Here is a 17237-nt window from a genome sequence, read left to right as displayed (position 1 = left end):
TGTGGAGTAGCAACTTTCTGTGATTTATTTACATTAACATCACCAACAGCAATACAATCCTGTGCAGCAATATCATATACTGCGATTCTCTCCTTTAGCTCTTTCCTGCAGAGCCGGGGAGGGACACAGGTCTCCCTTCCTTGAGATTTCTGCACATGGAGGGTCAGTGAGCTCTAAGCCCTTATGATTGGACCACCTTACATGTCCTTTCATAGTAATAAGGGGATTCTAAGACTATATCCGAAATTCATCTCTGAATATTGATGTCAGAGTTTCACCTAAATTAAACAATTAGCCTTTTAGTCTTCTTCTCAAACCTGCATTTGCTGCTAGGAGAGAAGAAGCTACATACTTTGTATGTTTCCAGAGCCTTGTTCTATTACAATGACAAGACTAAACCTTTCAGATTGTCTCTTTACTTCTTTATGGCTGTATGCAACTCGTTGAAAGGCCAAACTATCTTGTCACAGACAATCTCTAAATGGACTACATTCTGGATCTCCACCACTTATCAACTGGCTGGTGAGCTCCTCCTTCCAAACGTCAAAATGCATTCCACTAGGGCACAAGCAGCATCGTGGGTGTCCTTCTGGAATATGACAATATCGGAGTTGTGTATGTCATAACCTATTCCCAGATTTGGAAAAGTCTTGTTTCTTGATTGGTCCTCTGGTCAGGTGTTTCAGGTTACTCCTTTCCAGGTAAAAGAACATTAACCCTTAGTTATTTGTTTATGACATGCCCCCCAAATTGCAGACAGTGGGGAAGCTCACTGGCGGCGATTTCCTCCTAGAACTTTAAAATAAACAGATTAATACAACACATGCACCTTTGTACATATACTACTAAGTATATAACTAACAGACTTTTACATTTTAAGAAAACTTTTTAACTACTGGATTCTGGGAAACTCTCATGGGAGAGTGCATCAGCTACTTTGTTAGAAGCTCCTGAAAAGTGCTGAATTTCAAAATCAAAATCTTGGAGAGCTAAACTCCAACGAAGAAGTTTCTTGTTGTTCCCCTTGGCAGTATGAAGCCACTTTAGCGCAGCATGGTCAGTTTGTAGCTGGAACCGCCGTCCCCAAACATGGGCGTAGCTTTTCCAGGGTGTACACAATGGCATAGCATTCCTTTCCACTGACTGACCAGTGACTTTCCCTCTCAGACAGTTTCTTGCTGAGAAACACGACAGGATGGAAGTTGTGATCCGTTGCTTCCTGCATGAGAACTGCTCCTATACCACGCTCAGATGCATCCGTGGTTACCAGGAATGGCTTGTCAAAGTCCGGGGCCCTGAGCACAGGGTCAGACATGAGCGTCGCCTTAAGCCGGGTAAAGGCCTTTTGACACTCATCAGTCCACTTAACTGCATTTGCCTGGGTCATTTTGGTCAGGTCGGTCAGTGGGGCAGCGATTTGGCTGTAGTGTGGTACAAATCGCCTGTAGTACCTGGCCAAGCCTAAGAAGGATTGGACCTGTTTCTTTGACCTTGAGACAGGCCACTTTTGGATAGCATCCACCTTGGCCTGTAGGGGGTTTATGGTTCCTCGACCCACCTGGTGCCCCAGGTAAGTCACTCTGTTTTGGCCTATTTGACTCTTTTTGGCCTTAACAGTTAGTCCTGCCTGCCTGATGCGCTCAAAGACCTTTTCCAGGTGTAGTAGGTGTTCGGGTCAGGAGTCCGAAAAAATGGCCACATCATCGAGGTAGGCAACTGCATATTCTCCCAGTCCTGCTAGTAGACCATCTACCAGCCTCTGGAAGGTAGCGGGTGCATTTCGAAGGCCGAAAGGAAGGACATTGAATTCATACACCCCCGCATGGGTGACGAATGCTGATGTTTCCTTGGCAGGTTCATCTAGCGGTACTTGCCAGTACCCCTTGGTTAAGTCTATTGTAGAGATGAACTGGGCACATCCCAACTTCTCCAATAGCTCATCGGTGCGTGGCATTGGATAGTTGTCCGGACGAGTTACCGCATTTAGCTTACAGTAGTCCACGCAAAAGCGTATTTCCCCATCTGGTTTGGGTTCCAGAACCACTGGAGATGCCCATGCACTGGTAGATGAGCGGATTATACCCATCTGTAGCATGTTCTGGATCTCCCATTCTATAGCAGCTTGCGCATGAGGAGACACCCGGTAGGGTGGGGTTCTAATGGGGTGAGCATTACCTGTGTCAATGGAGTGGTATGCCCGTTCAGTCCGTCCTGGGGTGACTGAGAACAATGGGGCGAAGCTAGTGCACAGCTCCTTGATTTGTCGCCGCTGCAGACGTTCCAGGGTGGTTGAGAGGTTCACCTCTTCCACGCCACCGTCTTTTTTCCTTTCGTAGTAGACACCGTCAGGCCACTCAGCATCATCTCCCTGGACTGTAAACTGACAAACCTGTAAGTCTCTGGAATAGAAAGGCTTGAGAGAATTAACATGGTACACTCTGGGCTTTAGTGAGGAATTGGGAAATGCTATGAGGTGGTTCACAGTTCCCAGGCGCTCTTGGACTGTGAACGGCCCTTCCCATGATGCTTCCATCTTATGGGCCTGTTGCGCCTTCAAGACCATAACCTGGTCTCCTACCTTGAAGGAACGTTCTCTGGTATGTTTGTCATACCAGACCTTTTGCTCTTCCCGAGCATCCTTTAGGTTCTCTTTAGCAAGGGCTAAAAAGTGTTGGAGGGTGCTTTGTAGGTTGCTTACAAAGTCCAGAATGTTAGTTCCTGGAGAAGGCGTAAACCCCTCCCATTGCTGCTTCACCAACTGTAATGGCCCCTTAACCTCATGACCATACACAAGTTCAAACGGTGAAAACCCTAAACTGGGATGTGGTACAGCCCTGTAGGCAAACAGCAACTGCTGCAACACTAGGTCCCAATTATTGGAGTGTTCGTTGACAAATTTACGTATCATGGCCCCCAAAGTTCCATTAAACCTTTCCACCAAGCCATTGGTTTGATGGTGGTACGGGGTGGCAACCAAGTGGTTCACCCCATGAGTTTCCCACAGTTCTTTCATGGTCCCTGCCAGGAAATTAGATCCTGAATCTGTAAGGATGTCGGAGGGCCAACCTACCCTGGCAAAAATGTCTGTTAGGGCCAGGCACACAGTGTTAGCCCTGGTGTTGCCTAGAACTACAGCTTCCGGCCATCGGGTAGCAAAGTCCACGAAAGTCAGTACATACTGCTTTCCTCTGGGCGTCTTTTTTGGGAAAGGACCCAGAATATCCACAGCTACTCGCTGAAATGGGACCTCAATTATGGGGAGTGGCTGGAGAGGGGCCTTGACCTGGTCTTGGTGTTTTCCCACTCTTTGGCATACCTCACAAGACCGGACATACTTGGCAACGTCCTTGCCCATCCCCTCCCAGTGGAAGGACTTCCCCAACCGGTCCTTGGTTCTGTTCACCCCAGCATAGCCACTGGGATGATCATGGGCTAAGCTTAAGAGCTTCCCCCGGTACTTAGTTGGAATCACCAACTGTTTTTGCGGCTGCCATTCTTCCCGGTGTCCACCAGAAAGAATTTCCTTGTATAAAAGTCTTTGGTCTATAACAAATAGGGATCGATTAGAAGAGCTGAGAGGCAGTGGGGTGCTCCGTGCCGCCACCCAAGCTTTCTGAAGGCTGTCATCTGCTTCCTGCTCAGTCTGCAACTGTTCCCTTGAGGCTGGGGTCACCAGTTCTTCCTCAGACTGTGGACTTGGGCTTGGTCCCTCTGGAAGCGATGTAGGTGATGGGGTTGTTTCCGTTGCTGGTGAACCGCTCTCCGCTGGTGCACCTGAGGGTATTTCAGGTTCTGGCTGAGCCTTTTGGGTATGGCTGTCTGTGGCTTCTGCCAGTTCTGGCTCGCTGGCGCCCACTGGCGTTGAGTTTGAAGATGTGGTTGCAATTCCTGGTGCTGGTTGCTGTTCCAGTTCCGGGTCTGGGACTGGAGGTGCTGTGGCTGTTTCAATGGTTGGCATGGAATCTGGGTCCACTACCTCTGTCTGGGTCTCTGCTAACACAGATGGGGCGTCTGTGGACGGCTCAGGAACAGGAATGGGTCTGGAAGCTTGCCTGGTTTGGCTACGTGTAACCATTCCCACTCGCTTGGCCCGCTTCACCTGGTTGGCCAAGTCTTCCCCCAGTAGCATGGGGATAGGATAATTGTCATAGACTGCAAAAGTCCACATTCCTGACCAGCCTTTGTACTGGACAGGCAGTTCAGCTGTAGGCAAGTCTACAGCTTGAGACATGAAGGGGTAAATTGTCACTTGGGCCTTTGGGTTGATGAATTTGAGGTCTACGAAGGATTGGTGGATAGCTGACACTTGTGCCCCCGTGTCTCTCCACGCAGTAACCTTCTTTCCGCCCACTCTCAAATTTTCCCTTCGCTCCAAGGGTATTTGAGAGGCATCTGGGCCTGGGGATCTTTGGTGTGATGGTGGTGTAATGAACTGCACTCGATTGGCGGTCTTTGGGCAGTTGGCCTTGATATGTCCCAGTTCATTACACTTGAAGCATCTTCCATCTGACTGGTCACTGGGTCGAGGTGGGTTACTGGAGACTGGTGAGGTGGAATAATAGGGCGTCTGTGGCTTTACTTGGGTTGTAGGTGGGGTCTTTGGCTGTCCTCGGTTGTAGGGTTTATGGTCGGTGTGCCCTCTGGGGTATTCGTTCCCCTTGACAGTAGCTTTCCTGCTTTCTGCCACTTCCATCCATCTGGCTCCAATCTCCCCCGCCTTGGTGAGATTTTTGGGTTTTCCATCTTGTATGTACCGTGTTATGTCCTCAGGAACACCATCCAAGAACTGCTCCATTTGTATGAGGAGGTGCAGTTCTTCCAAGGATTTAACATTGTGTCCTGATATCCAGGCCTCATAATTTTTCCCACCGTAGTAGGCGTGTTTGGGAAATGACACATCTGGTTTCCACTTTTGGGTTCTGAAACGCCGACGGGCATGATCCGGGGTTATCCCCATTCTGTATCTGGCCTTAGTTTGAAAAAGTTTATAGTCGTTCATGTTCTCCTTAGGCATTTCAGCTGCCACCTCTGCTAAAGGTCCACTGAGCTGTGGCCTCAATTCTACCATGTACTGGTTTTCAGGGATGCTGTACCCAAGACAGGCCCTTTCAAAATTTTCTAAGAAGGCCTCAGTGTCATCACCTGCCTTGTAGGTGGGAAATTTCCTGTGATGTGGAACCATAATTGGTGAAGGGTTGTTAGGATTGGCTGGAACCTGTTGCTTAGCCTTTTCTAATTCCAGTTCATGTTTTCTCTGTTTTTCCCTCTCTTCATTTTCTTTTTGTTGTTTTTCCATGTCTCGGTGGTGGGCCACCTCTTCTTCTTCTAGTTTTCTGTGGTGGGCTGCATTTTTGGCTTCTTGTTCTCTTTTATGGGCTGCCTGTTTGATCTGTTGTTTTTTTTCTTTCATCTCCATCTCTTTGTTTTATTTCTAGTTCCTGTTTTTTTTTTCCATCTCTCGCCTGTGCTCGGCGTCTTTGATTTGTTCTTCGGCCACCATTTTTGTCTTGGTAGGCCTGGTTCCTGTTTTCTTGTGTTGGGGTGCCCTCCGGTGTTTATCTTCTGAACTGCAGGTTCTCTGTTGCCTCCTGGGCTCTGCCTAGCAACAGTGCCTTTTTCCCTTTCTTCCTCTAGCTAATCTTTTAAATGTAAAGTAAACCAGAAAAACCACTTTATTTGCATGTATATTGTGCTGGTAATTGCCTCCTAATGGGAGTGCTATTGTCTGACAAAAGACCTGTTTGTCACAGCTTAATGGTTCCTTGCTTAATATGCAAGCCAGAAACTACAAGAGAGAGCAGAGAAAAAAAAATTCTCTCTGGTTCCTTTTAAAACCAAACTGTTTCTCTCTGCGTAAAAGCCCCTAGCAGAGAAAAGAAAAATATAATATTCCTACTGGCTTCTGGATTCTATCTGTCTCACCGCTGCCACTCATGTCATAACCTATTCCCAGATTTGAAAAAGTCTTGTTTCCTGATTGGTCCTCTGGTCAGGTGTTTCAGGTTACTCTTTTCCAGGTAAAAGAACATTAACCCTTAGCTATCTGTTTATGACAGTGTAAAGCAGTGATTTGGAACAACCTACTGCCCTTTGTTAGTCATTATGCCCTCGACAGCAGACATGGCATCTAGGTCTGCTGCCAATTTTGGGACAGTGGTACTTCAATCTCTGCCCAGGTCTACACTAGCGGGGGGGTTGACCTAAGATATGCAGCTTCAGCTATGCAAATAGCGTAGCTGAAATCGGTGTATCTTAGGTTCGCTTACCTGGAAATGAGGACGGTGGAGAATCGACTGCTGCTGCTCCCCCGTCGACTCCGCTTCTGCCTCTTGCAATCTGGAGTTCCAGAGTCGACAGAGAGCACAATCGGGGATTGATTTTATCATGTCTACACTAGACGCGATGAATTGTCTGCCTATAGATAGATCACTACCCGCCAGACCAGCGGGTAGTGAAGTCCTGCCCAGTCTCTGTTTAATACAGCCAATGCTCCTCCATCCCACCATCCAGAGAGGATGCTGCTTGGCAGTCACCTTCACTGAGAGCCACACTGACAGTTACTCGGAAAAGAGAGAACAATTACTAACCCTACAGTAACTGTGGTTCTTTGAGATGTAACAGTCAGTATGGATCCCGTGAGCTGCCCTCCTTCCCTGAGTTTTAGGAATCCTCAGCAATTTGAATTGAAAGGGAAGTGAGGAGAGTGGGTCTGGCCACCCTCCCCTTTATGTCCTTGCACGAAAGCACATGGAACCATAGGGCGTATGTTCAGTCCCTTCAGATGCTGCTATTCAAAACCCCACCAACTCTTATGTGCCTGAGGTGCATGCACACTTATGGGAGGTCCACACTGACTTCTACAAGAACCACAGTGTCTGTAGGGTAAGTAACTGTTCTTTATGATATATGGGTCTTGTAAGAGTGTTCTAGAGCTGTCTAGTAAATAGTTCCCCATCAAGGAACTTCTTTATTAAAAAAACCTGGGAAATTTAATGCCAACAACAAAACGCCTCCATTAAAAGTCCATTAAAATTGCATTGTGAAGCACTAAAATACTGAAAATTCCAAAACCAGTTTTGTTCCTTGTGCATAGGCATTAATTTGAGTTCTGTGATAATATTCTGTTATTTTCTTTGGATACCTATATCATTCCATGTGCAGGTTGGATGATGTGCAGTGAATGAGACAGAGGTTTGTACCTGAATTGGAGGCAAATTCTGCATGTAGGGTAAACTTCCGTGGACTTACTCTGCATGTACACTGGTGCGATGAACAGCATTTCTGAACACCTGTTAGTGGAGAAGGTAGATGATGAATGAGCTGGACTATGCAGTGAATGAAGGAAGAGTTCAATCAATGAGTAGTGAGGATAAATATTAAACATCTCATTTACTCTGTGTTATCTACCCAACACAATGAATAAGATAGAGTTGCTTTATGGCAACTAATAATACACCTCTTCCTTGATATGACGCGACCCTATATAACACGAATTCGGATATAACACGGTAAAACAGTGCTCTGGGGGGACAGGGCTGCACACTCTGGTGGATCAAAGCAAGTTCGATATAACGCGGTTTCACCTATAACACAGTAAGATTTTTTGGCTCCCGAGGACAGGGTTATATCAAAGTAGAGGGGTATTATATAATCAGATAAGTATATTTTATATTGAAATGTACATGTACAAGGAGGGTGAAGCTAAGTTTACGTGAACACCCTTACCATTAGCATTCCCTAATTTTTCAGTTATTTTCTGTGCAACTATAATGTTCTTTAGTATAATTTTCAAATTATTTGTTAGGATTCTTTTTTTCCCACTGCCTTCTGAAATGCAGGATAGCCCCTACCTGATTCAGAAATCTTGCAATTCTTAGTCACATGTTCTGACATGATCTTTAATTATTTTAGTAAATTTTCTTCCTTCCCTGAGGAATGTATGCCACTTTTTGGCATCTGTTTTGTTATCGTCTGTGAACACTAAGGAAAGAATTCATTTAATATTTATAGGCGTTTTCTCATTATAGCAATTAAAAAGCTAGCTAGACTATACTTAGATCTTCACTTAACTCTACATCTCCTGTCATTTTCCCTGTGTTGCTACTTAGTGAAACTCATACAGTAATATAGCTACTTAATATAAGACAAGAAATGTGCCTTTATTGTCTTTTCTTTTACTGCGATTGTTTAATCAGACACCGTTTTGATGGTTTAATTCAATCTGAGCTTCCCAAGAATTAAATAATTTAGTTTCTGTATATGAGATCATTTCATACATGAGTCATCCTGTTGAACTCATTGACACCAATGACATGTGAGAAGTTACTCACGTGTATAAGCTTTTGCAGGATCAGGGCATAACTTATTTTATTAAAGATAAACAGAACTGTTGACAGTAAAGTTGTCTTAAAACAATGAAAAAGAGAATATCGTTTGTACAGTGTGATTGACTAGGGAGACTAAAGATAAAGATCTTTTCCACATTGAAATACCATGATCCCTTTTAAAATTCCCCATATACTGTAGCTTCTAGTTTGGATCTTGCCATTTATTGCCAAGGTTTGTTAGATTCCAGTTATACAAAAACGTACATGCTGTGGGTAGCTCCATTGATTTCAGTCAGGCTACTCACAGACTGTAACACTTAACACATGTGAGTCTTCCAGGATAAATGCCTTGGTTTCCTTGCAATGTTATCAAAGTATTATTCTCTTACTCCTCTTCATGGATCTCTATATTAAAATTGTTTTCTTGAACAGGTATTAATTTTGTCCGTTTCCTAATTGCTGTGATATTACAGTATCACTCTGTTACTTTTAACACAAATTATATCTAATTTCTAACACCGACTCTAAAATCTTTAGTGGTAGAAGAGGTGCATTTTATCAATAAAATAATTAACGACTTATTATTTGGAAGCTGAGCACCTTGATTTGGGTGTGTCTCTAACAGAGACATCTATTTTGTATGGAATGTTCCAACTTTTTGCGTGGTTTGTATTGTTTATGCGTCTTTTCCAATGTCAAGGACCCTGAAAAATCAGCAATGAAATGAGTCAGTGTTATGTTTGAAGGTGAGGTCATTATCATTTTTGAAGTGTATTTAGTTTCATTTGATCTATACTATGTAGAAAACTGCTCAATAATTCTGCACAAAATTATGTCATTTTATGTTTATATAAACCTCTATACTGAATGCAAAATAGCATTTGCCTTTAAAGCTTATGGGGATTTTTATTTATCCCATCTATTTTATTTGTTTTTTACTTTTAGAAACCCAAAATGCTTGTCTCCCTGGTTGCTGTCTTTAATCCACTGCTCCTCCCGGATTAAGCTACTTAAATTAATCTAAATCAGTAGGATATGCATTATAACTGCAGTATAATCAGTTAAAGTTAGTAATGATTAAGAAGTTGCATCCGACGAAGTGGATATTCAGCCACGAAGGCTACTGCTCCAAAACGTCTGTTAGTCTATAAGGTGCCACAGGACACTTTACTGCTTTTAATGATTAAGAACTCATTTGAGAATAAATTATTGTTTCCATAGGTATCAGAAACATACATAACACATATATTCTAAAGCTGTACAAAGCACAGCCCTCACTTAGGGACAGATTTTGCAGCCGTTACTCATGCCATGTAGTACTTTACTCCACAGAGTATTCACAAATAGATGATCACAAAGGATGACACAGACTATGTCTATATGTGAAGCTGGGGAGACATATTCACGCTTCCTCCCATCATGGGTTTCTATGATCTCTGATAGGCATGTACTCAGGGTGGCTAGCCCATCCTGCAGCTCGTGTTGCCATGGCTACAGTCTGTTTTTAGCACACTAGCTCCATATACCTTCTTGAGATGGGAATCACACAGCCTGCTCCAAATGTAGACATACTTTCAAAAGGAATCTTCTGAGCATGCCCAGAAAGAACTGTCATACACTAGGTTGATGGACGGGGATTTTGGTGAACTGAATTGTAATAAACTTATGTCTGGAGAGCAATGAAGTGCTTAAAAACCACAAGAGGAACCCTCTTTAAAGAGAAAGGCAGTTTATTGATTTCATGGCTCTTTTGTACATGCAGGGGCTCGGATCAGAAGAAAAGTCTAACTGAGATGAGGGGGTAGGGACCCTTTTCTCTGGCCCTAAATTTCACTGCAACTTTTCCTGTTTGGAAAGAAGAGACGGTGACTGGCTAGCGGTGGAGGCACCATCTCTCCTCTGAAGTTTCAAAATACTTCCGTTTGCACTTCTCCCCTATAACAGATGCACCCTTGATTTTCAGTTTTAAAACCTATTTTCTTCCTTGTCCAAGTTCCAAAGGAACTCATTTTCAGTGAATCAGCTTGCAAGCTATGTTTCTGTTTCTATAGGGGAGACAAGGACTGAACCAATATGCTGCCTTCTGCGTCTTTTCCGCTGAATGGAGCCTGTAGATAAATACAGCCCAGTTATTGTAGGTGGGCACAAAATGTATAGGATATACAGCTGATTAAAAATAGGATGGCTTTCACTGCAAATCTATACTTTCATAAAATGAGGCCATGTTGTCTAGTGGATAGGGCAGTGGAGTGGGACTCAGGAGACCAGAGTTCTGTTTCAAGTCCTACCACTTGGTGCATCACATCTCCCCTTGTGAAAATGTCTTTAAGCTTTTACTGGTGAATTGTATGAAAATGGGCAATTTCTGCTAGGTAGCATTCGCATTTCTCTCCCTCAAGTATAAAAATGAGAAAAATGAGGGAGGGGGCTGATCCCTAAAGCTGACACTCACATCTGTTTTACGGGATCTGAGCATGAAAAAATATAAATGTTTTCATACTTTGATAGACTTGAGTGGGCAACTCCTCTTTTAATGTTAACATTCTCCTCCTGCTATCAGCACCATCAACTTTATAGGAAGTCATTCAACTGAATTTCAGAGATGCAGCTATGAAAAAACATGGTTTCTGCTTCTGGTTTATTTCTTTGTCTTTCCTCCTCTCCCTCTGCCGCCATTTGGGTTGTTGGTTTTTGTTTTGTTTTAAACATGGGCCTGTTTTTTTGGTGCAGAGCACCTGTGACTCCAGTTGATTTCAGTGGGAGCTGTGGGTGCTCAGCACGTTTGAACAATCACCTCTTCTCATTTGCTAAGGGTGGCAATGTTCTCGGTGCTGTACAAGGCATTCCTGAAGACTGTCCTTGTGCTGAGGAATTGACAGTCTAGGAGCCAGACAAATATATACGTGGGAAAGCTAAGTAGCAGTGCTAATTTTGACATTTAAAACACAAAATATGGGGATAGCAATGGTCTGATGTTGGCATGAGTTAACATTTGTGGACCTCGTGAAAAATGTGGGCTTACAGGAAAGCTCTGAACAAGAGACGGAATTGAAAGACATTAAAATAGGGATGTTGTTCCAGGAATGAGGAATTGAGTGGCCCATGAAAGAAGGCACGAAGACATGAGAGAATGAGACTAAGAGAGAGGTGAGGGTAGTTTCGTTAGTGCAGCAAAGGGCGCAAGGTGGAGCACAATAATAGAGCAGAGTATATATGTAAGCATGGAGTATACAGACACTTAGTGAGGGCTAGCATCTTAAGCTTGCTTTGGAAGGTGAGAGGGTGCCAGCAGAAGGGAATAATCAGGTTGTAGTTGTCTGCTGCACTGAAAAAAATTCTTGTTCAGTTTTTTATAACCTAATAAACAGAAAGGTGTTTTTTTTTAAATGTGAAGCAAAAATGGATAGGTGTACACAGCTGTACTTATTATTAGTTACCACACGCTCTTAAAACTGTTTTTTTTAGAATAACACTACTCATTGTAGAGACCTTTTAAAGTACTGCACGGTTCTGTTACAACAATTATATTTTCAAACATGTAAAGACTTACTATGATTGTTGTTTTTGTTTTACAGGCCAGACCTGATAGACATGAATACCGTTGCTGTTCAAAGCAACCTTGCAAATTTAGAACATGCTTTTTATGTAGCAGAAAAACTAGGTGTCACCAGACTTCTGGATCCGGAAGGTGAGTTGATTCTTAAAGACTTCATTGCAAAACAAGGTGGCATCTCTGAAATGCTTCCAATTCCACGCGTAGGGCCAGTTAGGCAGAACTTCAGGGTCTCGCTGCGTGGGTGAGACGATGGTGTTCAGAGGAGGGATTTAGGTTGATTAGAAACTGGGGAACCTTTTGGGAAAGGAAGAGCCACAGCAAGGATAGGCTCCACCTAACCCAGAACGGAACAAGATTGCTGGCACGTGAAATTAAAAAACTCTCAAAGGAGTTTTTAAACTAAGAGCTGAGGGAAAGCCAACAGGTGAAGAGGAAGACATGGTTCAGAAAGAGACATCCCTTAGGGAGGATTGATTAATGGAGATTCTCTATATCCCAGTGAAAAGGTGAGAAACAATCAAATGAAAGTCCCATTCCATTACATCCCATGAAGGCAGACAACTAAATATCAATACATTTTCTAAGTGCTTGTATACAAATGCAAGAAGTCTAAAATAGGTGAACTCGAGTGCCTGGTATTAAATGAGGATATTGATATAATAGGCATCACAGAAACTTAATGGAATGGTGATAATCAATGCACTATGGTAATGCCAGGGTACAAAAATATATAGGACTGAGAGAGTAGATTGTATTGGTAGAGGAGTGCACTACATGTGAAAGAAAGCATGGAGTCAAATATAGTAAAAGTCTTAAACGAAATTAAACAGCACCATAGAATCTCTATGGTTAGAAATGCCATGCTTGAATAATAATAATATAGCAGTAGGAATATAATACCAGCCCGTCTGACCAGGATAGTGACAGTGATTGTGAAATGAGCAGGGAAATTAGAGATTCTGCAAAACCAGAAAATGTAATAATAATGGGAGATTTCAACTGTCCCCATATTGACGTGGTACGTGCCACTTCAGGATGGGATGCAGAGATAAAATTTCTAGGCACCATTAATGAATGCTTCTTGGAGCCACTGTTGGAAGACAGGATAATGGTCTTTACCCAACTGGTCATTCTTGTGTTAAAATATAATCTAACCATCTGCTGGCTGTAGAATCGTTGTCAACCTTCTTTACCACAGAATCTTGTTCTTTTCTTAGATGTTAATGTCTCCTCCCCTGATGAGAAGTCAGTAATAACTTATGTGTCATCACTTTATGATGCATTTCCCAAAGTACTGGAAGATGGCGAAGGCATCAGTGCAAATGTAAGTAAGCGAGTAACACCTATGAAGCATGGCAGCTTCATTGACATGCCTTGATTTTAGAAGGTTTCAACTCAGCATTGCAGTTAACTACATTCTCCATAGACTGGTATAACAACAATAATAAAATAATACTACAAAATAACACAATTGAAAGTTTTTTCATGTTGTCAATAACTGAACTCTTGGTTTCATGATCTGACTGGGAGCTCCACATGATTTAAAAGACTAAACAAACATTTAATTTGTAACAATAGTGCACTTGCTTTACAGATGAAGACACTGAAACAGAGAACTTAACTAATATATAATGATTTGTCCAAAGCCACAGAGAGAGCTAGAATCAGAGCTGGGATTGTAACTCAGAATCTTTTGGCTCCCAGTCCTGTGGTCAGATCATTAGGTCATACTCTGTTTATTATCTCTCTTGAGTGGTAGTAGAATTAGGAAGTTTCCATGTCACCGTTAGAAATAGTTGAGGCCAAATCCTATTGGCCTTACTCATGTAAGTTTCTCAGTTGATTTAGTTGGGATTTTTTTACGTGAGTATGATAAAGGGACCAGAATATTGTGAATGCCATTTTGGAATTGCTAAGCTTGAGAATTTATTTTGCTGTATGCATCTGAAAGGCTGCATCCTTTTAAACTGAGACTACATAAGAAATAGCAAAAAAGAAGTTATTCTTGCTTTCTGATCTGCTGATTGTTATGTGCTATTCTAGGATGTTGAAGTCAAGTGGGTTGAATACCAGAATATGGTGAACTACCTCATCCAGTGGATCAGGCACCATATCACAATAATGTCTGACAGAACATTTCCAAACAATCCTGTAGAACTGAAGGTGAGACATGAGGTCATACACGTACTTTGTTTGAAGGACATTAAGCTTTTTATTTTATGCAAAATGAAGATTTTTATTTTATGCAATGAAATCAAAGAGCAGCATAATAATGTCTTTTTTTGAAATTTAAGAAACCTTGTCGCTTTCCTGAGACCCCGTGTTCCCAAAGTTAAGCATGGGATAGTATGATATGACATTGTTCAAATTATTCACAGGACTCCAAATGTTTATTTTGGTAAAAGAAAAAATGTATTAGGTTTGGAAATATGAAATATGCAATACATATGAGTCAGATACCTTGAGCTGCTAAGGTTCCTTTGTGTCCCTGAAGCAAATGAGGTGCCCAACCGAGTGAAGTTTTATATAAATTCTGTCACCCACCCGCCAGCCACCCTCCCTACCCCCAGATGTTAGCTTGAAAGAGCAGGAGTAGTTCTTTGCATCCATGCTTGCAGATGGTGGCCATGATGAAATCCATTGAAAATCCTACCCTTTGATTATCACCCCTCTCCCCCCTGCCTCAGATACAAGTGTTTTAACCTGCGCAAGCAGATTTTTCACTGGTGGGTAAAGAATTTTTTATGCAAGTCTTTAATAGAACAATATAAGAACATAAGCCTATTAAGCATAATGGAATGTGATGAAGAAGTAGTAAAATACTCCCTTTTAGGAAATAGCTGGTGATATGTATTTATATTTCTCCAGGCACTTTATAACCAATACTTACAGTTTAAGGAAACAGAAATTCCACCAAAGGAGATAGATAAATCAAAAATTAAATGTCTTTATAAACTACTGGAGGTAAGCTGTACTTTTTCTGCTTCATTATATTCACTGTATTGCATTTCTGGTTTTTTTGTTTATGTTAACCAGCCATTATTTGTTTTTGAAGGTCTGGATAGAATTTGGGCGCGTCAAACTCCCTCAAGGCTACCATCCAAATGATATAGAAAAAGAGTGGGGAAAACTTATTATTGCCATGCTGGAAAGGGAGAAAACTCTTCGACCTGAAGTAGAGCGGTATGCTAGTGAATGTTTGACAGGAGTGGTTCATTTTCTTTCTGCTCTTTTGCCTTACACTGGAAACTGTGGATGTCTTTTCCATACTAAAATCTACGTTATTATTTTAACTTGAAGAATGCTAACACATTTTTTCAAGCCTGTAGATCTTTTTCTGATTTATAGTTTCAGGATCCGTATAGTAATGAATTGGGGGGGGGGGGGGGGGAATCTCAGCCAGTCCAGAATGAATAGTATCTGTGCCTCAATCAAAGTATTTAACTTTAACGAAATTGTCCCCTATGCAAAAGTTCATGACAAGGTCTATGCATCACTTAAATTCCATTTAAACCCTATTCTGAGGGCTTAAGGAGAATTTAAGTATGGCACTGGATTAATTTCAGCTGATGCACGCAAGTATGTCTGAAGCTCCGTTTTTTGGGTCAATTCAAACTATGTTGCACTCAAACATATCTGAAGCTCTGTTTTTGGGTCAATTCAAACTATATTGCACTCAAGTATATACAAAGCATTTAAATGTACAAAATATTTGAGAGCAATCCTGCATGAGTAGTGAAATGTGTGACCTGATGTCTTTTCCATCATGAACGTCTGTGATTATGTGTACGTTGAATATTACTGAGATCTTGGGCTAGGCCTAAGAACAGGTGTTGGTTTTGCAGGTCCAATTTTGAGACGACAAAAAATTGCACTGACATAAACAGAGTCCATCACTGGAAATCAGGCCTGTTGTGCTTTAGAGGAGTTATCTAAACGGGAATGGGCTCCTGGCTACTAAGAGTTTGGATTAAACATATCCAAGTGTATGCATAGACCCCTGCAGCAGAGAGTCTTCAGGGGAGAGATTAAAGTGACAGAAGAGGGGCCAAAAGCACTCAGGTTTGACTGACATGTAAAGGTGCTGAATGAAGAGGGAGCATGGCTAAGGTGGGTGAGGATGTGCTGATTCAGAGCATCCTCTGCTGATGGGGTTCCAATGGAATGAAATGTAAAGCTCTCCCCAACAGGCAGAGCAAAATGTAGGAGGACAGTGGTGGAAACATTGACCTGTTCCTGATCTGACTTGAGGGTGACTGTGCTGAGGTGTGAGTGTGTGTGAAATTGGCCTATAGTTGTAGTCATACTCACAAAAAGCTTTTATCATATTTTCAAATTGATTAAGACCTCATAAACATAAACTTCCCTCCATCTCCACATATTTTATATTCATCAGATATATTTAAATATAACCAAATTGTCTGTTATGTGGGTCACCACTGCAAGAGAAGGAGAGAAATTAATAATCTGAGTAGTGTTAGATCACTGAGACATTTATATTATTGATTGGGTTGGGAAACAGGAATTTGCTGCCTCATAAACTGATAAGTAGTATTCATTGCCAGGACATATTGCTCTTTGTTTGGTACAGTCATGGACCACTGCAGCCTGAACTGCAGAACAGAATTTAATTGTGGCAAAAATGATAGCTGGGCTAATACTCAAAGATAGTTGTGAGTGAGTGGCCAAATTCAGAGCACCCCCTCAAGGTTTGGGCTTACACTATAGGCAGCCTGCCTCAGTTTCCCCCAAAGGGGATTCTTAAATTCCACACCACCCTTTTTGTCTGTTCACAATACTCTTTGTTACTTCTTGGAATCTGAGTTTATTCAGATAAAATCTTTATTAATGATCTGGATGATGGGATTAATTGTGCCCTCAGCAAGTTCACAGATGACACTAAGCTGTGGGGAGCGGTAGATATGCTGGAGGGTAGGGATAGGGTCCGGAATGACCTAAACAAATTGGAGGATTGGGCCAAATGAAATCCGATGAGGCTCAACTAGGACAAGTGCAGAGTTCTGCATTTAGGAAGAAAGAATCCCATGCACTGCTACAGGCTGGGGACCAACTGGCTAAGCAGCAGTTCTGCAGAAAAGGACCTAGGGATTACAGTGGATGAGAAGCTGGATTTGAGTTAGCAGTATGCTCTTGTTGCCAAGAAGGCCAACGGCATATTGGGCTGTATTAGTAGGAGCATTGCCAGCAGATCGAGGAAAGTGATTATTCCCCTCTATTCGGCACTGGTGAGGCCACACCTGGAGTATTTGCATCCAGTTTTGGTTCCCCCACTACGGAAGGGATGTGACAAATTGGAGAGAGTGCAGCAGATGGCAATGAAAATAATTAGGGGG

The 17237-nt window shown here is 42.3% G+C and overlaps 1 protein-coding gene across 1 annotated transcript in view; it reads left to right on the top strand.

Annotated features, from left to right (window-relative positions):
• DST (dystonin) overlaps positions 1-17237 on the top strand; it is a 550812-nt gene that overhangs the window by 319247 nt on the left and 214328 nt on the right. Inside the window, 5 exon segments of the mRNA XM_030558316.1 lie at positions 11903-12015; positions 13101-13207; positions 13927-14046; positions 14752-14847; positions 14939-15066. Coding sequence (XP_030414176.1) covers positions 11903-12015; positions 13101-13207; positions 13927-14046; positions 14752-14847; positions 14939-15066 — 564 coding nt within the window.

This window comes from Gopherus evgoodei, chromosome 3, assembly GCF_007399415.2.
Source record: "Gopherus evgoodei ecotype Sinaloan lineage chromosome 3, rGopEvg1_v1.p, whole genome shotgun sequence".
Classification (NCBI taxonomy): Eukaryota; Metazoa; Chordata; order Testudines; family Testudinidae; genus Gopherus; species Gopherus evgoodei.
This window is presented reverse-complemented; position numbering and strand designations above follow the sequence as displayed.